Source organism: Corylus avellana, chromosome 3 (assembly GCF_965113065.1).
Source record: "Corylus avellana chromosome 3, dhCorAvel1.hap1.2, whole genome shotgun sequence".
In the NCBI taxonomy this organism is placed as follows: domain Eukaryota; kingdom Viridiplantae; phylum Streptophyta; class Magnoliopsida; order Fagales; family Betulaceae; genus Corylus; species Corylus avellana.
This window is the reverse complement of record NC_142492.1, coordinates 2,560,264-2,582,394: the sequence shown is the minus strand read 5'-3', so window position 1 is coordinate 2,582,394 and position 22,131 is coordinate 2,560,264. Positions and strand designations below refer to the sequence as shown.

General features: G+C 37.0%; 2 protein-coding genes across 5 annotated transcripts; both read left to right on the top strand.

Moving 5' to 3' along the window:
* Positions 1 to 4,674: 4,674 nt before the first annotated feature.
* Positions 4,675 to 8,231, top strand: LOC132175043 (transcription factor IIIA). Of its 4 annotated transcripts, XM_059586848.2 has the most exons (7): positions 4,675 to 4,796; positions 5,243 to 5,401; positions 5,497 to 5,631; positions 6,558 to 6,846; positions 7,048 to 7,283; positions 7,454 to 7,597; positions 7,718 to 8,231. In XM_059586848.2, the coding sequence occupies exons 2-7, from the start codon at positions 5,267 to 5,269 to the stop codon at positions 7,892 to 7,894; spliced, it is 1,116 nt and encodes a 371-aa protein (XP_059442831.2). In that variant the 5' UTR covers positions 4,675 to 4,796; positions 5,243 to 5,266; the 3' UTR covers positions 7,895 to 8,231. The 4 variants fall into 4 exon arrangements, with proteins under 4 accessions (XP_059442831.2, XP_088370815.1, XP_088370813.1 ...); XM_088514689.1 differs by lacking the exons at positions 4,675 to 4,796; positions 5,243 to 5,401 and adding an exon at positions 6,310 to 6,471 and having other exon boundaries at positions 5,542 to 5,631; XM_088514687.1 differs by lacking the exons at positions 4,675 to 4,796; positions 5,243 to 5,401 and adding an exon at positions 6,310 to 6,477 and having other exon boundaries at positions 5,542 to 5,631.
* An 8,208-nt stretch (positions 8,232 to 16,439) lies between these two features.
* LOC132175738 (actin cytoskeleton-regulatory complex pan-like protein) lies at positions 16,440 to 21,086 on the top strand. Its single transcript, XM_059587766.2, has 3 exons — positions 16,440 to 16,962; positions 17,637 to 17,765; positions 18,998 to 21,086. The coding sequence occupies exons 1-3, from the start codon at positions 16,555 to 16,557 to the stop codon at positions 20,561 to 20,563; spliced, it is 2,103 nt and encodes a 700-aa protein (XP_059443749.2). The 5' UTR covers positions 16,440 to 16,554; the 3' UTR covers positions 20,564 to 21,086.
* Positions 21,087 to 22,131: the final 1,045 nt, after the last annotated feature.

The following is a 22,131-nucleotide window of genomic DNA, read 5'->3' as shown; positions in this document are numbered from 1 at the left end:
TCCCAATCCATCCAATTTAGATCACACATATCAGTCCAAGTTTTACATTTCATTGTTTTTGATTGATTGGATCAATGATTTGCCCGTGACTTCATATACACCAAATTTCATCACATAAGTGATAAGACTAGGTATTTAGAGTGTACTTGGTTTACACCCGTGATTTCTTTTAAATAAAATTATTGAAAACGTTCTGTTTAAATGTGTGTTTGAAACATTTATAAATGCATTTTAGGATGCCCTTTTTCGGCTTTTTGTTTTTAATTTGAAAAAAATATATTATGATATGATATAAACATAAAAATTGCTGCAGATTGTTTGATAACGCATGATTTTAAAAGCTAATCGATAATTTAAGTGAAATTGACAGTTAAATTAGTATAATATATAGGAAATTATGCGGATAATAAGGGTGATAGATTGATTTAAAAAGAATTATATAATTAAAATTAATGGATTAGCTCGAAAGGGTTCGCTTTTGGGAGGTTGGTGAGTCTAAGTTGGCTTCTTTACCAACTAACCATCCATCCATCACATTCACGAACCGTTCCTCTCGTCCCTATGCTACGATCCAAAACACCCCTATGAAGACCCTTTCCACCTGCCACTCACGTGACTATTGGCTCACCTACACGTGAGCATACCTCATCTTCCACCTAGATTACACTTGGCACCCCCAACTTCAATGAGAAAATATGAGAAAAAGGCTACGCATATTTCCGCTCATACACTCTCGAATGTAAATTCTTTTTCTATGTGGCACAAAAAATCATTACTAAATTCAAAATTTAATAGCGGTACTTTATTCGAATTCTAAGAGTAAGACTATGTGTAACTTCACGAGAAATGATATACGACTTGAATGACGTGACAGTAAAAATTAATCGTTTTTTATAAGTTCTTATGACTAATTTTAGTGTCACGTCATCCTAGCTGTATGATAATTATATACTGTTTATTAAATCATATTACTCATTTATCGCATCAACTGACGTAACGTGTTTTAAATGTTAACAAATAAGACAAACAAGCATGAAAGTAAGATTATACTTAACCTCAAAATTGGGGAGTGTGATGGTTCGTGTTGATTGCTGTTTGGGTGTTCATAACAGGTGTACCGCCGCATTCAATTTGGTGGGTCATGGGATATACAGATATGGCTGTGTTTTGGACATTGAACAGCTTCATTCAATTCCAGTTTGATGGCTGAAATGGACCATATAGGTTAGATTTGAAAACATTAATTGAAGGCATGTTTAAGGCAGCTGCAGAGTCTGAAATTTCTACAGACTGATCAAGAAAGTCCTTAGCATGGAAATTTATAATTTGTCATTTATGATTGAACTCAATGCCAAGTTGCATACGCTACAAAAATAGATTCAATTTGAGTCAAATTGACCTATAAAAATTCAATAGACTATACTTGAGGCATTAATGTTATAACTTCTGCCCCCAAGTTCAGGGGCAGTTTAGCCCCTATCCCAAAGTATATGGTGAAAATTGAACAGTCTATTCAACGTCATTCAAATTGGGAAGCATTAAGTATCATATACAAGTTTTGTCCAACAATGTTTTCTTGAAGATCTAATCAACACCCCATGTTTTAACCGTGCAGGTTGTGCTGCCATTACTTCATCACATGCTTTAATGGCTGGAATTGTTGAAGTCAGACTTGTGTTTTTCTTTTTTTTAATGTTAGAAAGCACAAATGGAAGGAGGTCAGAATATTTTTGTGTCTTCTTGCTTTTGTTGTTGTGGTTGTTCTTTCCCATTTGGTAAAGGTAGTTAATTGTTAACAATTAATCTTTAAGCATCTGTCTGGACTCTATAGTTTGAAAATTTAATATTTCTTCCCAACAAGCAATTTCTAAACCCTAAACCATTTCTTTTTCTAAATAGGTTATTATATATATATGCATTCAAACTTTTATAAAATATTCTCATCACTTGAAGTACTTTTTTGACTCAACTCACCAATTTATAACCTTCTTATTAATTAATTATACAATAAGTTGGGTGAACACCTTGCAATTGGCTTCATGTTTGTTAACGACGTTGTTTTCTATTTTTTGTTAATTTTAAAGATTATACAATAAGTTGAGTGAACACTTTGTAATTGGCTTCGAACATCTATGTTTGTTAACGACTTTGTTTTCTGTCATTTCAAAACACGTAACACTCATCAAAAAACACAAAACGGTTTTCGCATTTTTGTCTTATCAGAACATACTTTAAAACTAAAAACACCCTTAAAAACTTCCTTTTTTCTTGGTTATAAGTTCAAAATGATTAACTAGATTGTTGAACCAAGCAAATCAAACCCATCCAATCTTGATAAATGTATGTCTTACGTACAGATTGCATCAAACATATATATAGTAAATTTAACACCATAATTATGAATATAAGTTTCTTGCATTTGACTTGATTTTGTTAATTAATTTTTGTGTTCAATAATCTCTCTCTCTCTCTCTTTCTCTCTCTAATATTCTTCTCCCATGCATGTTACCATCAAAGCGTGGAGCAAGGAATATTGTTGCCACGCTTTTACCATCAAATTGTTTATATTATCTCCCTGCAGAATAAACCAGATGGGAATATTGCAGAACCCTCGCATGGATCACCAACTTGTTCATATATATATATATATATATTGAAAGACTATGGTTTGGAGAATGATGCCAAGTATATATATATGTGGTGGGGATCCGCCATCCGCCGGCAATGATGATCAAAATCATCTGCATGACGGCATTGAAGGAAAACGTTGAATTAGTATACTTTCAAGATTAGCTTGAAAATTAAATAATGGCATGAGTGATCATTTTCATTAATGTTTCTGGTTTTACCAAGTTGATGTCCAAGTTTGACGTGGATATTTATGATTGTGAAGTTTGACTTTAAATTAGGGTTTTGTTTACCAGTTCTATGTTAATCCAATATTGACGGCAGAAGAAGTAATATATATTTCCAAATGCAAACGGATAAGTAAATATCCACGTCAAACTTGGTTGGCATCCCTCACCTTCTTATCTTTGAATTCCATGTCTTGTATGAAGTTCATCAAATATCAGCCATATAATTGCGATGATGTGACAGTTGAAATCAGCTATTATATAGCAATTTATATATTAAATAACATCACTATATATATATATATATATATATATATATATAACTTCCTTAAATATATATGCAAAATATATCTCGTACCTTTCTGATTGTGGGTTTAGTTTGCTAATTATACGAGTTGAACATATAACCTATAATGATATACATATTGGCCCAAATATTGTTGAGTGAAATCATTGTGTTATTGAGTTTTATACATATATGGATGAATTGGGTCCATATGTACCAAATATGGTAGTTAAGCCCTATTCTGTAGGAGAATAGTTAAAGTCTGCCTCATTGATAACAACCATAGGAGAAGACAATTTAGCATGCTTTATTATAAAGTTTTACATGCAGGCAAATATAGGAGTATAAAATACAAGTAATGCTAGATCTTATATATTTATCTTACAATTGTTCAATAATGTTGACATAGTACTTCAAATTAATTATTGGTTTTTTTTTTCTTTATTATTTAAAAATGATTAAGATAAACTGCTTCACAATCTCCCAACCATGAAAAGAGAGACGTTATATATGTTTCGAGAAATCTCCCTCCTAGGGACTTATAAAATCAATATTAAGGGTGCATTTGGGATTGCGATTTCGTAAGAATAATTTGTGTTTTGAAAAGATAGTGCTACAAGTCCCTATTGTGTCCCTTCAAAGATGATGTGACTCTTAAAATCACAATTGAGCTTATGATTAATCATTATTGGATTTTAATCAAATTATGATTTTAAAAGCCACTTTATTTTTAGAGGGATATAAAAGTGACACAAGAGGGACTTCTAGAATTACTCGCGTTTGGCATTGCATTTTAAAAAACATTTAATCTAAATTAGGAAAAAAAATCTGCGATTTCTATAAACAGGCTATGGGGTGCTTATTTGAAAAAGCGTAAATTTAAACCCAAAATCACTATTTGGCATAACATATATTTAATAAAAAAAGATTTTTTTTTAACATTTACCAAACTCTTTTGCGATTTAAAAAAATAACGATTTCAAAAAAGCAATTTTTAAAATCGCACTTATTGAAATCGCAATCCCAAACAGACCCTAAATCAAAATTTAATAGTAATCAATATCAAATTCATAGGTTAACGAATTTTGTTTGAGTATAGAATGTTATACATCATCTTTGACACTTGTAACTTCGTAGCTTCAGCTATAGTTGCTTTAGAGATTTTGTTCTGTGTTATTTGAGCTTTATACTCGTTTATCAATGAATGAGATTGAACTGATTCTTTTTAAAAAAATAAAATCAATAATAATTTTAAAAGTAACATAAAAAGTGTGAAAATACGTGTGTGTATATATTTTTTTTCCTAATCAAATCGGGGAGAGGGGGCAACGTGTAAGATTATTTGTATGCATCATATATAGGGTTTTAGTATTGGGTATTTATTTTGTGAAATTCCAATAGATCCAGGCAGCCCAAAGCCCAGTCGGAATTAAAGTTGGGCTGATACCTGCTCAATGATGTAACCCGAGTCATATAATTATGCAAAATAAATAAATAAAAAATTAACAATATTTTTCGAGCTGTGGAGGACTGGATGTCACTCGTTGTCTCTTTCCCTTCAGACACCCTGCGCCTAGCAGCCCTCTTCTGTAGTAATCACTAATCACCGAAGGCAGGAAGGAAACGAAGAGGATTTGGTTGGGCAACTACTTGAGGTAATTCTCTCTCCTTCCTTCTAATTACTGTGATTTTTTTTTTCCTCTCAAGTCCTGCTTTCCCCTTGATTGTGCCTTAAATTTCGGATTATGGTGAAATTGGTAGTTCTTTGATATGCCCATTTGACGATTAAGACTAATTTTGGAAGATTATGTTCACGGTGGCTCTTAATTTATGTTGGGTTGTGAGTGTTGAATTAGGGTGATCGAATGGGTATTGTTTCTTTGATGCCTAGTTAGAGACCTAGTTAAAATTTTCAAGAAATTGGGGGATTTGGAGGTAGAACCCGAGCACCCCTTAAATTTTATTTCCTCTCTTTGTTCGGTTATGGAGGGGGATTTGATTTGGGTTATGAAGTGTTGATGACTAAATTTATTTCCTCTCTTCAACCTGTAAGTGTCAACTCACACCCGAATTTTTTTTTTTTTTTTTTGTGAATTAAAAGTTTGGGCGTGGTATCGCTGGAGCGATGCACATAGAGAGACTGGTGGGAGAGATGGAAAAGCCGATATTCAGAGACATAAGGCGTTATTTCTGTGAGTACTGCGGCATTTGCAGGTCCAAGAAGTCCCTCATCACCTCTCACATCCTTACCCATCACAAGGTATGCATCTACCTCTCTCTATCTCTCTCTCTAATATGTGCTTGTTTGTATATTGAAATTGCTATTTATTTGTTCTTTGTTTTCCTACTTTATAGGAAGAGATGGAGGAGAAGGGTGTTGATGAAGAAGATAAAATAGAGGGGACAAAATCCAATACTTGCACAGAATGTGGTGCCACTTTCAAGAAACCGGCGTATTTGAAGCAACATATGCAGAGTCATTCCCTCGAGGTATTTGTTTGCGTGGTTTTCCTTTTTGGTTTGCATGATTTTTAGTGTTATTGAGACTCGTTTTAACCCATTCTAGCTTTAGATTTGTGTATTTGAAATGATTATTTGTTGGGTTGGGGTTGGTGTGGTATGGCTGGTTGATGATCTATCTCGCGCCAACTCATAACAATCTTGGCTTTGGATTTGCTGGTTTGAAATGATTGTATTATTGAATTTTCATAGTATATGCCTGCTAGATCCGTGTGTGCGCTTCTGTGATTATGTTGACCCATGAACTAAAAGATCTTGAAAGACTACAAAATTACTCTCTTGCAAAATTGTGGACTAATAAACTGACAGGATCAATTATCAATGGGATTTTTGGTTGCTGTTTTCGTACCTATGTAAGAAATCTAACATGTTGTGAATTTGATCTGGAAACTCATTTCACTTTTAGTTGACTAAATTTAACTTTTTGTAGAAAATACATATTATTTTGAAGAGTCCATTAGCCGATAAGCTATTAGTTGCCTCTCATTTGAGCAAAACATGGGTTTTATTATAGGTGGGTGCATGTTCTAAGACAATTGCTATGATACTGCTCTATTTCCTAGCTGCTAACTGTGTTGATGGCTGTTTGCACCTTGGTAATGACATTGATTTAGTTTATGGGTCGATTGAAGATGAATTATTTTGCAGGCATCTTTACTTATTTGAGATGTTAAAGCGTGTAGCATTGGATCCCATACAATGAACTCCAAAATGCGAGAGGCTGTTCTTCAGACTTGAATGGACTATTATCAGGTGGGAGACCTCCTGAGAAGCTCCTTCAAGTGGGCCTCATTCACGCCATGTTTCCAAGTTGAGGTTTGAAGGTTTCTTGTATATATATCTTTGCTGTTCTAGTAGCTCTTGACTCTTATTTGATCCTTTTTATTTTGTTGCAGAGGCCGTATAATTGTCCGGTTGATGATTGCCATTCCAGCTACAGAAGAAAGGACCACTTGACTCGCCATCTTCTTCTGCACCAAGGAAAAGTCTTCAATTGTCCAATTGAGAACTGCAACCGTGAATTTTCTTTTCAAGGCAATATGAAAAGGCATGTGAAAGAATTCCATAACGAGGATCACCCTCCAACTGATGCTAAATGCCAGAAGCAGTATGTCTGCCCTGAAATTGGGTGTGGGAAGGTTTTCAGATTTGCATCAAAGTTGCGGAAGCATGAGGACTCCCATGGCAAGTTGCTCTGATTTCCAAATTCCAATTCCTACTAAAATTTTTCTGTGGATATCTCTTTATGTCTTCTTTATTTTTGCAGTGCAGATTATCTTGTTTAGTAACATTGTTGTTGAAATGAGAAACAAGTACTCTGTACTCATGCTAATTTTGGAAATTTTATCAAAGTCACTAATTGGACAAATTCCTTTACTGCTGCAGTTAAACTAGACTCAGTGGAGGCGTTCTGTTGTGAACCTGGTTGTATGAAATATTTTGCCAATGATCAATGCCTTAAGGCCCACATCAAGTCCTGCCACCAACATATAACTTGTGAGATATGCGGGACCAAGCAGCTGAAAAAGAACATTAAGCGGCACATGAGAATGCATGAAGCCGAAGTGTCATTGTTGAGAATCAAATGCAATCACAAGGGTTGTCTTCACACATTTTCAAATGTAAGATACAACACCATCGATATTCTCCATTTTGAGTTTATTTTCTAGCATTTTTATATAAACACAGAACTGAATATTATATGGCTTTTCAATGATGTTATTTTGCACTTGTTTATATATATATATATATATATATATATATATATATATATATATATATATATATTCAGAAATCAAATCTCCGTCAGCATGTGAAGGCTGTGCACCTTGATCTTAAACCTTTTGCCTGCAGCTTTACTGGTTGTGGAATGAGATTTGCACACAAGCATGTGAGAGACAATCATGAAAAAACAGGGAACCATGTTTACACACTTGTAAGTTTTTTTGATGCTTGGATGAGTCAAAACTGTTATGTGTTCATCTGGATAGACATCTTTTGCAACATGGATAGAAAATGACATTCATGCTTGGATTTGTAATTGCTTTGGGTTCAGGGGGACTTTGAAGAGTCAGATGAGCACTTTCAATCCAGGCCTAGGGGTGGGCGGAAGAGAAAGTGCCCAACTGTAGAAATGCTGATCCGAAAGAGGGTTACTCCACCAAGTCAGTTGGATGAGGGATCTGACCATCTTTCTTGGTTGATCTCACAGAGGACTGACGAAGAGCAGTGAGTCATGCCCTCTAGTTTTGCGCGATGTGTATAGACTCTTCCAATAGAAATATATATAGGAATTAGGTATATCTACTCTTAAGCTCATTATAGATGATATATATAGCTTATTAGCATCCTTGTATAATATGGTTATGTTCCTCAGTTGAATACAAATGTAGCCTTAGTTTCTTCAACCAACCTTTTTTTCTGCCTCTTTTTTGTGTTTGTTTGAAAGGGAAGGTTGGGTTGAGGTTTGCTCACTCGAAATTGTTTTAGCGAATAGAATTGCTTTGAAGTCAGGTTAGCTTTTGTTGTTGTTTGATGGAATTAAATGGAGAAAGCATTCGGTTCACTTATGTTTACAGTTTTGGCAAGAATTGGATTTTACTGCAAATGCTTTTATACAAGATGTTTTGGTCCATTATTATATTTAGGGCACAAGCACAATCAGTGCTGCCATGCAGATGCAGGCATGAGCCACCATCTCAAATTGCCAAGTGGAAAGGCTTGTGTGGACATTGACAAGTGATAACACTAGTAGTTATTTAGAAGCACTGAGGGATTTTCCTCTGTTTTAGGAAACTAGCATAACAACAAGAAACAGAGCTGATCACTTCAAAAAACATGTAGAAATTAGCCAAGAGATAAAAAAAAAGGGACAGAGTACCAACTAAATATTTCACTTCCCAGCTCGTATACCCAAATTTTGTCTCTGTGTCCTTGACCGACGACATCATAGTTAAAATATACACAACTGGGTTCGATCTCCTTCCTCTTCCAATCCATTTTGAAAACTTTAACGCTACGGTTATCATCCCAGATATTCAGTTGACTTGACCCAATAACAAATCCCCACAAAGTGATTCCACCAGAAATTGATCGGCTCCATCTGGATTAGGATAACTTGATGACACATGATTTAATCTTAGATCATGAACAATGGTACTCAAATCAGAATCAAATTGTATCAACTTGAGGTCATCTCCAATAACACAGAATCCACCCTGGTAGATTGTTGATAATAACTTGATGACACATGATTTAATGTTAGATCATGAACAATGGTACCCAAATCAGAATCAAATTGTATCAACTTGAGGTCATCTTCAATAACACAGAATCCACCCTGGTAGCTTGTAATATCAACAATCTGCATTGGCTCCTCAACCAACATTGTCCACTCCTCCTCTTCTAATTTAAAAAAAACATTAATTTCCGAAGGTATTGCCCATCACGAATTGCTAAACCTATACATGTTGGCTTTTTGGCATCAGATGAAACAATAAACCTGCGTTTTGAAACTTGCAGCCATCAAGAAAGTTGAGCGGGAAACCAAGGAGCCGAATCCGATCCCTTGTGAACATGTTGTAGATACAAATATGGTAATATCCCCTGCAGAAAGAATTATAAAGAAAAGCATCGCAAGAATCGAGAATCGTTCTTGTGATGCTTTTGATGGCAAGCGGTGCAATCCAATACCAGCCATCGATGGGAGGAGTAAACCCTGCTGGCAAGTAGGGGCTGCCCATTAACACTCCTGAACGTAGGAAGTCTACCCACGCTGCATTAATTCTCTACTGAAAAGATTTAAAAAATGAACACTTTCTATGAACTTGCCTCGTTTTCCGTAAGTAAGCAAATGCAGATATACTGATGGTAAAATGCGATCTACAACTGACCGCCATGAATGACAAACTTGGCGGCAGTTGTAAAGATCAAAAATGTTGGTAATTTTTGTCAAAATAATTTCTTCTATATCTGGGACGTCAAAAAACGCCATTAATGGATGTACTAAGCTTACTGGTTTTGGCGCTTTCTTTTATATTTGACGAATCAGAGAGTTGGTTAGAGTTGTTATATATTTTATAGATTGAAATACTTCAATTATTGATATGTGGTTGAGTGGTTCAATGGCAGGAGTTAATTCAATTTGGTTCGGCCTATGGCTTACGTCCTCTATTTATGAAGAAATAATATCAATGTTACATGTTTCTCTTACATTTACATTAACAACCATAATTGTAACTCTTTTCACTTGAGTTTTTGTAACTCGTAACTCTTGTCTCTTAAGCTCTTGTAACTCGTCTTTTAAGTTCTCGCAACTCTTGTTTTTTGAGTTTTTGTAATTCTTGTCTTAATATCGGGAAGTCTACCCACCCTCAGGCTTCGTTTGGCAAAAGCCATGGCCCAGACCCTGATCACTTTTGACCTTTTGACCATCAAACTTTGAACTTTTAAAGTCAATATTTTACACACTTTGATTATATTGCCCTTATCTTTCTCTGGCCACTTTTTGAGTTTTTTTTCCTGAAAATGCCCAAATCACTGAAACAGGCGTCCCAGACCCTGTTCTCCATCCTTCACTTTTTGATTTTTTTTTTCCTTGAAACATGAAGATCCTTCAAAGCCAAAACAAAAACTCCAAGAAAAATGGCGTTACTTTTGAACCAGCAGAAGGTTCAGGAACAAAACGCTTTTCTTTTCTGTTTTGCTCTGTGAGTATTTTTCAACAAGTTGTCTAAGAAATGTTCTAATCTGGCCAGCTTTTGTATGATAGACAAGAAAAATAAACAATGTGTATAAAGCTCCCTCACCCTATGGCCGACACTCATCACCCTCCCCAAGACACCCACCCACCCATCCCTTCCTTCTCTTCCATCACAGACACCGACGCGGCCGCCACCATCGCCACCGTTGATAACTGTTCAAGCAGTAGGAAATGCAAGGGCAAAGGAGGCCCCGACAACAGCAAGTTCAGGTACCGTGGAGTCTGGCAGCGGAGTTGGGGCAAATGGGTAGCCGAGATCCGAGAGCCACGCAAGTGGCTCAGCACTTTCACCACCGCCGAGGACACCGCTTGCGCCTATGACCGCGCCGCCATCATCCTCTACGGCTCAAGGGCTCAACTCAATCTCCAGCCCTCTAGCGGTTCCTCGTCCCACTCCTACTCCTCCACACGTGGCACCTCCTCCTCGTCTTCAACTCAAACCCTCCGCCCTCTTCTCCCTCGCCCCTCTGGGTTTCTTTTGTGTATTTATATTTTTGACAGAGAGAGAGAGAGGATGCAAGTTTGGGGGTGGGGGTGAGACGGGCTCACAAGGGATGAGTGCTTGACTCGTGAAGGAGAAGACACGGAGATGGTGAGGGAGCTGGAGGAAAAGAGAAGCTGCGCTAGATATTTTGGGAGAAACAACTGAAGGGTAAAAGTGTAATTTCACATCAGGAAAAGGATAATAACAGTGTCTAGACTGGGCTCATGCCTTTTGCCAAACACCACCTCAATTTCTCACTGAAAACATTCAAGAAATTAATACTTTCTACAACTCTGCTTCGCTTTTCGTAAGCAAGTAGGTTTGTTGAACTAAAAGATCTTAAAGTACACATTCTTTGCCAATAAAGTTTTGATTTGTTAAAGTTGGATTTCAGATCAGTTGAAAGGAGGAAACTCTGAAATTTGTGGTTGGAATCTGGCAGCCATTGGGCGCAGGAAGATGATATGGGGAGATCTTGGAGGAGAAACCATGGAAGAAGGTTAATTCGTAGCATGTTTGACAAAATGTTGCCCACAGGATTCCCTTTATTTGTGCATCCATGGCTAGAAATTCCACTTCCCGAATGTTTTTAGATTTTTGACATTGATTATAAATATGAACCATTAAAAGAATATATCAAAAATATCGTTCACTTTTGTCATGCATTTTAGACTTTGTCTTGCTCTGACTTGGAACATAAATATAAATAGAGAATCTTACTTTCTCACAATGAAAATCACTATTGATGAGAAATGGACAGCATTTAATTCTGAATTTACAACCACGAATGGAGAAAGCATCTAGAAATGTAAACTTGAGAATTTGCGTAGCATTTTTCATAATTTTTTGAAAATATAACTTTTATTACAAAATTATTTATAAAATGATGTGACAATTCATAATTAATGAAATAATTGACAAATTAGCTACTAGACCATTTTTTCATTGAATTATGAGTGTATAATTGACAACGTGGATATTTCATTTTTTAGCCCATTTAAATTTTTTCTATTCGTTAAGATTTTAAGTTAAATCCTAATGATGTTAAAATTCCCTAATAAATTTGTATTTTTATAAATTTATAGGAGTATAAGATACATTTCACCAATTTGTCATTTGATTTAATTGTAGGGGTGAAATTAATTCAACATTACAAAAGTCGCGACAGTTTCAAAGGTAAATGAAGTGTGTAACACCAAGCCATGGTTGGCTCTAGAACTATAAGCATTAGATGGGCTCAAACTTGGCATAGGGTGCAGCTAGCAAGTTATATTATATGGTCCAATAAATGAAAGTTGCAAGCTTTAAAGGCAGCCCAAAATAATTCACATAAATTTCATGGATGGTTGCAGCCATTAAATATTGTGGCCTATTGATAGACAACCTCTCTCTCTCTCTTTCTTTCTTTTTCCTCCTTTTGAACAACTTCAACCGTACATTCTCACATGTGAACGGTGGTTTGGCAATTTGGAAGCATTGAGGCTTTTCATGTGAGCATGAGAATAAGCTAATTTTAGCCACAAGATTAGGATTCAAGTTCATTATGAGGTTAGATTCATGTAACATCATATCCACTCAGCTTTGATGTGATTATATTTACCCCGGCCCATCAAAATTCAACTCCTTACCAAAAATTATCGACCACATTGCGAATTAATTTAGGTAAAAAATATTAAATTTATTATCAAATGAGTCATTTTATTTAGTAAACTGTTATATAATATAGATGAAATGACAGTGAAAATCAGTTCAGCAAAATAACAGTATTCTTGTTGAATTTATTAGATGCACAAGAAAGGGAAGGAAAAAGGAAAGTGAAAAGCTATTCTTCTTCATAGTAGTCACATATCTAAAGTCCATTCCACACATGATTTGATAAGGTGGAGTTTAATAGCCGAAAAAAAAAAAATACAATATTGTTGAATTGATTATAAAGAGGATGAATTTTTTGATTCACATTGAATAGAAAAAAAAAAAAAAAAAAATTTCTTCTAAATTGATTAAATTAACATATAGTTTTAAAGCACGCGATTCTCATTTTTTACCTGCATTAAAAATGCACGTGAAAATAACATATTTTAAAGACATATGTCAGTTTAATAAATTGAATTAATTTATTATATATATATATATATATATATATATATATTATATCTTTTTTTTTTAAAAAAAAAAAAAATTGTTGGGTAAGTAGAGGACTCAGATTTCGTCTAATATAGAAGAAAGAATAATAGCAATAAATTACAATCATAAAGGACCTTAGACTTAGTCTCTTAGAGATGCTCTTAATGATTGTGTGGGCACAAATACAATGTTGATTTTAATTCATTTCAATGGTCGAAAAAAGTGGCATCCTCTCATTCATTGTCACCGACAAAAGAACAATACAAGAAGTTTCGTAGGAAATTCAGAGCCTTTCTAGGAACCCCATTAATGTTTTCTAAGAGGATATCGATGCACATGAGGTGCTGTGGGTTAAGACTGTTTATGGATCGGACCCTGCAATTATAATTCTAGTAACCCCACACCACTTCCTCATGAGCGGAATTAGAATTTTAGATGGGAGCGAAAACATTTTGAGGTTTAAGGGGAGTACTAAAGCCCCTTGATGGAGATTGCTCGGGACGGTAGTCTCCATCAGGGGCGAAACTACCCTTAAGACAGTTTTTGAAAATCTCTAAAATTTATAATTTTTTTTTTTTCTAAATTTTATATTTTTTTATGAGTTCGACCCCCAAAATTTATGTTTTACACTTAAAGATTCTCATTTTTTTTTTTAGTTACGTCCCCCTCGTCTCAAATAATGGTTCCGTTCCTAGGCGGCTACATACTAACTTTTTTGTGAGAGTTGCTTGAACCAATTCGACTTTTATATGAATAGTTTATTGTCATGTCATGGTAAAGATAACCAATAATGTTTTTATGTTGATGATGGACAAGCAGCCCCCACTGACTGTAGGCTATCACTTGCAAACATCCAAAGCCACACATAATTGCATCAATGACCATCCATTTCAATTCCTTGTCCAAAAGCAAGCTCATTTGCCCTATATTAAGATCGATGACATCATGAACAGCTCTGTCTAAAGGAGCATTAAACCTCTTAAGTGAGTCACGAGCAGCAGATTTTCGCCCAGTTCGAATTGGGTCGATGGGTTAATTACTTGTGAGATAAGAAAACGGTTGCTCGAGTGACTCTTGCCGGAGATCGGTGGGGAGTCCGATGGTTTAGTCAGTAATATATTTTAAACCTATGTTAAATCACCAGTTAACCAAAAAGCTTAAACTGATAAGAAGATGTAAATTTAATCACTTAATCATTTGCAGCTCTAGAAAGAGACCCGCGAGATATCGAAATGGACAACTTGAAGAGACAAGTCCAACAACTCCAAGAACGTAACATGATGCCTCTCATCATGACTACGAGCTTGGTGAAAAGGATTAACACCCTCTCCATCGTCATTGGAAACTTCACTGTTCAAGTCATGATGAGAGACATCATGTTGAGAGGCTTCGCTTAAGCTGATAGAAAAAAAGATAAATTTAATCATTTAACCATTACTTTAACACTCCTCCTCAGGTGTGGGTTCAAACTCTCTTTTAATAGGTGAGGCCTAACACGTGAAATGTTTAATTAAATGATAGGTGATTTGATGGAATCAAGGTTCAATCTCAAGACCTTTGGCTCTGATACCATGTTAAATTACCAGTTGTTCTAAAAGTTTAAACTGATCGGAAGAGGTAAATTTAATCACTTAACCATTACTTTAACAACCCATATAATATCTCAACTTAATTTGAAAAGAAAACTTTGCCCCGAATTCAAGTCGGAAGAAATAAGACACTGCCTCTTGCAAATGGTTTATGCTAATTCCAAATATAATGCATGGAATTCAGTACCAAAAATTTGAAGTTGAAACTGCTAACACTCGTGAACCTCATAATCATCACATAGTTTAAAAGTAAGAGTATTGCCAAGCAAAGACAACAATGCTAAAGGCCCTCACACCATTGAGAACCTATTCTGTGTTGGACCCACATGTTTCTACTTCACCTTGCAGATTCTTTGGATCATATCAAACAACTTCTACTTCGAAGTCTATGTATGCATGTATAGGGTTGCCAGAATCTTTGTTGTATATATATACTGAATTTAGCTGCCAACTCTAGTAAGCAAGCTGAAACAATTAACCACTTAATGGTGGTGGTCGCATGGGGCTTTTAACGAAGTCATTTTGTCTTTGTATATCGCTTCGTGCAGTCCTTAAAGAGGTCCAGATTCTCTTTAGTTTTATTGTCTACTATTTGTTTTCATTACCATTTCTGTATTGTCTTTTCCATTTGAGTTTTGTTGTTGGAAAGCTCATCCCATTTCATTTGTGTTTGTCCTCATAACTCTCGAGTCTTGTCCCATTATCAAATATATATATCTCAGCTTTCAATCCCGGATCACCAGCCACTTATTCCAGTGCTCTCATCTCGGATTATGACCATTTTGTCATCACTTCCCAAAAAACCGTTGCTCCTTTTATTAAATACGATAAAACCTCAGCCTATATCATTCTTCTTCATTCTGAACATTTGTTTCATATTAAATTATATATATATAAAAGCTGAAACAAACGCTTTCACATTTTCATAATAGTAAGGTAAGTTTCATAGCTCCAACTCTAACCTAGTAAAAGGATTGTTGCGTTCACTTGACTATATATATTTTTTGTTGTCCGTTAGATATCCTCCTTCTTTGTCCCCTTATTGTTATTCCAAAAAAAAGGGGTTGTCGCGGCCGCTTATTAAGCGCGGGTTCTATCTCGGCCAAGCAATATATATATAATTATAATTTCTCATCGAATAGGTCAAGTCATAAATGAATTATCAAAACTAAAGAGTTATATATGGCTCCCATCAGCCCTCAATTCTGTCCAAGTATGGAACTGATCATATGTTTTTTAAAATTAATAGATAGCAAAGAATTTTAATGGCTTTCCTAATACCTAGTTTTCTAAGTGTAGAAGCAAAAAGATTAAAGTAATTTGGATTAGATCTAAACCCTATGTGAACCAGGTTTAAACCTGGTTAGACCACCCCATGTGGGTACATTTCGTCGCCTTGCAACATGCATAGGATACGTGCTGACATGTACACCTACCGATCGCCACGTGTAGCACACTGCGCGGAGCCACGTGGTGAGTCCCTCGGATGCTTTTGCTCTGAACTAAATAATTCAGTAGGAAACAAGCAGATCTATGACTCTGACGAGGATACAAGAATCTCTTCTCATTTAAGACGACTAGGAAAACGACTTCGTTTGGACGGCGAATCTGCAGATTCAAATTATAACGTCTATTTTCAAAAACGACGTCGCGTGAGTCCTTGTTACAGTGTCGTTGACCGTATAAAATACATAAATACGTACATGTATACATACATACACACGCATTGATGTATGTATGTCTCTGTCCGCGTCGTTTTCTTCGTCAGAATCCCTCACTCTCTGTGCCTCCCTCTCTCTCTCTCTCTGTGAAGCTCCTCTTTGTACTCTCCACCATTTCATTTCACACACACACACTCGCACAAGCACACACTTTCTCTCTGTAGCTTCTACTTTTGCTGTCTTTCTCTAAATGGGCGAATCTAGCTGGCGAAGATGAAGATTACAGGAAAGCCGCAACTTCCGGCGACATTCCCGGCGAGCATATCGACCAAAACCCTAAAGGCGGCGTCACCGGACTCAGATCTCCAATACAAGTCGGCCACCACTCGAAGACCCTCCCGGCGCTTGGCCCGGACCCCGACGCGCCTGAGGAGGCCCGGAGCTTCGTCCGGGAGGCGGAGCCGCCCCGAGACCCCGCTGCTGAGGTGGAACGTAGACGGAGGCGACCGAAACGACCGCGTGGAGGAGGACCAGAAGTCGGCAAGAGAATGTCGCCGGAGGAGTCACCGGAGAGGACAGGACGAGGTGGTTGTGTCGTCGAGGAAGCTCGCCGCCGGGCTCTGGCGGTTGCAGATGCCAGAGATGGCTGCCGGCGCCGGCGGAGCTCGGCTAGGGATTCAGGTGAGTTTTGCTTGTTTATTTTATTCGTTAATACTATTATACTCTTTTTTGTTTGTAGTTTCAAGATCTGTGATTTTTGGGTTTATTAGGAAAATTTGTGAATGTATTTATAGGCTTTGTGTGATATGATTGAGGTTTTATGTTTATGGTGAGCTTTTTGTTATTGCTTGGTTTTGAAGTTTTGAGTTTGACTTGCGAGAATGTGTTTGATCTTTGTGATGCCAAACTTGATTTTCAATTTTCTCTGTGCGCGCGCGTGTTAAGGATTAGCATTCTGGGTTGTACGTGGTAGTTGGTTAAATGATTTTACCAAGAGGGTTCTCTTGGGTCAATGATCATTGTTAGATACCCAGCTAAGCTAGATAGCATTTTCTCATAAATGGGTTTTGTTGATTGGGAAATACTTTAAATTTGTCCTGCAAACTTCCTTTGTTACGATTTTTAGTAATGGAAATTTATCTGAATGTTATAATTTGTACCTGTGATTCTGTTTTAGGACATCTATATAGTAACTTAGATGACTTCTGGAAATTCCACTTTCTTTACTACATCGTGTTCGGTGTGATTTTCTTTTGGATTATGAAATGTTTGGCGTATTTTGATATGGTAAAGTTTTTGCGTAATCAATTCTTGATACTTTTCACTTTTGCTGATTGTGTCGTCCCTCCATGCAGCATGGTGTTGGCCATGTAGGCGTTCCCTTTATGAGTCATCGTAGTGGCAAAGCTCATGGTTCTGAAGTGAAGGATCTGTTACAAAGCCCTAGATCCATTGCTGGCACAAAGAATGGATTCTTGTGCAAGGTATGATTCTTCTTTAAGTTCTTTAATTGAACCATGCTGTATTAATAAGCAAAGACCCGTTGGATTCGGGGATTGCTAGCTGAGGGTCATTTAGCTATTGAAGTATATAACTTACGCCCTTTATTGTGCTATGCTTGTTACCTGGTTATTTAAGTTCCTTAATTGAAGTATTTATGATCCGTTGGATTCGGAGATTACCGAGTTAGGAGCATATAGCAGCTGAAGAGAAATCCATCCCATTTAATGTCTTTTGTATGTCGTGCTGTGTGCACATTCAAGGTTGCATGTTTGTCTTACTAACTGGCAGGACCTACCTAGGGAATACCCTATGTCCTATTTAGGTGATTTCCTATTCAAAGATTGGTGCTTATGTTATCCTCGTAATTATTTGCTTCACGGACAATGTCATTAATTTGGTTTTGGTCAGTATTATGATTATCTATTAGATTTATCAAGGTTTCATTGTGTTCAGTTTAGAATTTACTCATATGGAAAGGAGATGGGGCCAAATTCTTGCCAATACGGTCAGATTAATCAACTTGGTTTAAATTCTATTGTTTTCTTTGGTAGGATTAGAATTTATCAATTGAATCATTATGATCTTGAATTACTAAACGAAACATTATTATGTATCCAATTTGGGACGAATATTCTGGAATATGTACGAGCGTAGACACACAAGGGGATAAAAATTATTGCAAAATGAAGACTATTTCCTGTTTATATTCACTAACTTGTTTACAAATATTCCTCTAGGATGTTAAAGTTTACATGATAAGGTTGCCACTCTGAAATTCTGAATAGTGCCTGGATCTATGCAGTCCAGTAAAAAGGCCTGAATTTTACTGGAATGCCTGAAATGGTCCACAAGCTAGATCTGTTTAATGAATTGGATGGTGGCTTAGTGCCATAGTATCGACAAAGCAAGAAATTTAGGCAGAAATGAGCCAGCACAAAAAGGAGTTCATAACTTTGCCTTTGGCTAGTAGTTAATAAAGCATTTGTCAACTGAGAAATCTTTGCTGATGGGTACCGTATAAGATACAATTAAGGAAATATCAGACCCTGTTTGCAGCTTGTATTAAAAATGAAAGTTTAAGTGTGGTCATTAACAAAAAGATGAGGGGTCTGTCACAACTTCTTCCCTCCCCGCCGCCCCCCCCCCCAAAAAAAAAAAAACTCAGTTTTCTTTCTCTTTGTAATCTAATTTTAGACAGCTTGCCTCTTTTCAGCTTGAACCTTCTTTACAAATTTCAAACTCTGCAATGGAGGGGGCAACAAAGTGGGACCCTGTTTGCTTTAAGACACCAGATGAAGTGCGGCAGATTTACGGTCACATGAAGCTCCTTGACCAGCAACCAAGTGCTGTTTCGATGGTTTCTGCCCTTGAAGCCGAATTAGAGCGGGCTCGAGCCTACATTCAGGAGCTTGAGACTGACCGCCGATCCTCAAAAAAGAAACTTGAGCACTTTTTGAAGAAAGTCAGCGAGGAAAAGGCCTCATGGCGTAGTAGGGAGCATGAGAAAATCCGTGCATTTATTGATGACTTGAAATCTGAATTGAGCAGAGAAAGGAAAAATCGCCAGAGGATTGAAATTGTGAATTCCAAATTGGTTAATGAGCTGGCTGATGCCAAATTATCTGCAAAGCATTATATCCAGGACTATGAAAAAGAAAGAAAAGCCAGGGAATTAATTGAGGAAGTATGCGACGAGCTTGCTAAGGAAATTGGAGAAGACAAGGCTGAAGTTGAAGCACTTAAGAGGGAGTCCATGAAACTCCAAGAGGAAGTGGAAGATGAAAGGAAGATGCTGCAGATGGCTGAGGTCTGGCGAGAAGAACGTGTTCAGATGAAGCTGGTAGATGCAAAGGTGGCCCTTGAAGAGAAGTATTCTCAGATGAACAAGCTTGTATCTGATCTAGAGACATTTCTGAGGTCAAGAAGTGCAAGTCCAGATGTGAAGGAGATGAGAGAAGCAGAGTTGCTCCGACAGACTGCTGCCTCTGTGAATATTCAAGTTATCAAGGAGTTTTCTTATGTACCCCCCAACCCAGATGATATTTTCTCTGTTTTTGAGGACGTTAATTTTGCTGAATCCAATGAGAGGGAGATTGAGCCATGTGTTGCTTACAGTCCTGCCAGCCCGGCCTCCAAAATTCATACCGTGAGTCCTGAAGTTAATATGATTAACAAGGGCAGCATTCAGAGACATTCAAATACATTTATTGATCAGAATGGTGATATAGAAGAAGATGAAAGTGGGTGGGAAACTGTGAGCCATCTCGAGGATCAGGGCTCAAGTTATTCACCAGAGGGGAGTGCCCCATCTGTCAACAAGAATCGCCGAGACAGTAATGTTTCAAGGAGCGGAACGGAATGGGAGGGAAATGCTGGTGAAGAAACACCAATTACTGAAATCAGTGAAGTCTGCTCTGTACCAACAAGGCAGTTGAAGAAGGTCTCATCCATAGCACGGCTTTGGAGATCATGCCCAAGTAATGGTGAAAATTACAAGATTATCTCTGTAGAGGGGATGAATGGTAGACTTTCAAATGGAAGGATATCCAATGGGAGTACCATATCCCCAGATAGGGGGTCTCTTAAAGGTGGGACTAGCCCCCCGGATTTGGCAGGGCACTGGAGTTCTCCCGAGTATGGGGATCCTCACATGAGTAGAGGAATGAAAGGGTGCATTCCTCGCAGCACACAGAAGAATAGTTTGAAGGCAAAGCTTTTGGAGGCAAGGATGGAAAGCCAGAAGGTCCAATTGCGCCATGTTCTTAAACAGAAGATTTAGACATGGTGAGGCACAGCTTGCTCAGCATGGGTACTGACAAAGCCAGATGGAAATAAGTAGTTTCATTGCCACCTTGAAAAGATACCCATTTGAAACTGCTCAGAGGTTTTTAAGAGCCTGAGAATAAAAAATGCTCATGATTGACCTAGTGGAAGCTCTCATTTTCTGGCTCTCCAGTTCTTGCTAGCAATTGATCATGCTCTACAGAAAGTTCTGTTTCATCACTTCTCTGCCAACCTCTGAGAAATAACCATCCATATTCAAGGAACACCCAGGTTATCTTCTGTCATGAGTAACTGCGGTTTCGCATGTTTAGGTTATAGGATTCTCTTTGCAAGTGATCCGGAGAGCAAAGTATGCTATTTGTACTGTATTATTTAAGTCTTGACATTATCAGGGAACACAAATGCATGGTAGAGATTGAAATGATAACATTCTCCTTTGTAATTTATATTCTTGCTATGGGAGATGTCCTCTCGAATATCTTATAGATAATGGCAGATGGCAGTCGTCTTTGCTTGCTGGTCCAATAGTATGCAGATCAATGGCGTATAACCGGGTCGTATTCTCTACATTTCAAGTAAATTAGAGAAGATCTATTTGATGGTCTAGATTAGATTTCATAGATTTAACGATATATATATGTTGTCACTTGATACCATGTTTAAATGTCATGTCATGACATTATATATATGGTTAAATACTTAAATACTTCAATGCAACAAAACAAAATCTTGACCATAAATTAGAATCTCTCTATTTCACCTAACATGAGTAAATATACGAGGAAGATTGTAATACATATTCAAACTTTTGACAGAAGATTCTCAAAATTGAAATTTCCTGCCGTGACGAAATGAGGAAATTGAGAGAGGACCAACAGCTTTCACTTTCAAAACTAACAAATAGAAACCAATCAAATAAATATATGCCTTTCTTCTATAATATGGAACAACTGAATTTCTTGCTGGTCTAATTGTAGGAAGGAGTAGATATACTACTTAAGGAGGCCGAGACTCTGAATTCTTTTCCATTTCAATTTTTTTTTTTTTTTTTTTTTTTTTTTTTTTGAAAGCAATACAAAGGAAAGGGCTAATAGGAGAGAAGGGGGAGTTAAGACATTTCTAAGATTACATGAAATTGCAGGGAACAGGTTTCTCGGTTAAAAAGGATGGTCAAGAGAATCTCTATTCCAGGTTCTTGAATTATGGATGATGAGGTAATAAATGTTGATAGCAGGGAGGGTGTCCAGGTTTGGGTGTGGAGAGGGCTTGAAATCTGGCATGGTTGAGATCCAAAGACTCGAGTTTAATGCCCCTAAGACTTGGCAAGTAAAAACTAAGCATGATCTTTGACTAAATTGAACATTGTTGTTATCAATTGAGAGCAAGAACATCGGCCCAGCGTAGAAAACATGACAACCTCTAATCAAAAGAGATTTAGAAGAGCTGCATGTTTTGGTCTAGATGACACGCAGCCTACGTGCAATCTCTCACACACACACAGGCAGGCAGCAGACAACCATATCAGGCAACAAGAACTCGGGTTTAAGCTGCTGCGAATCCAAA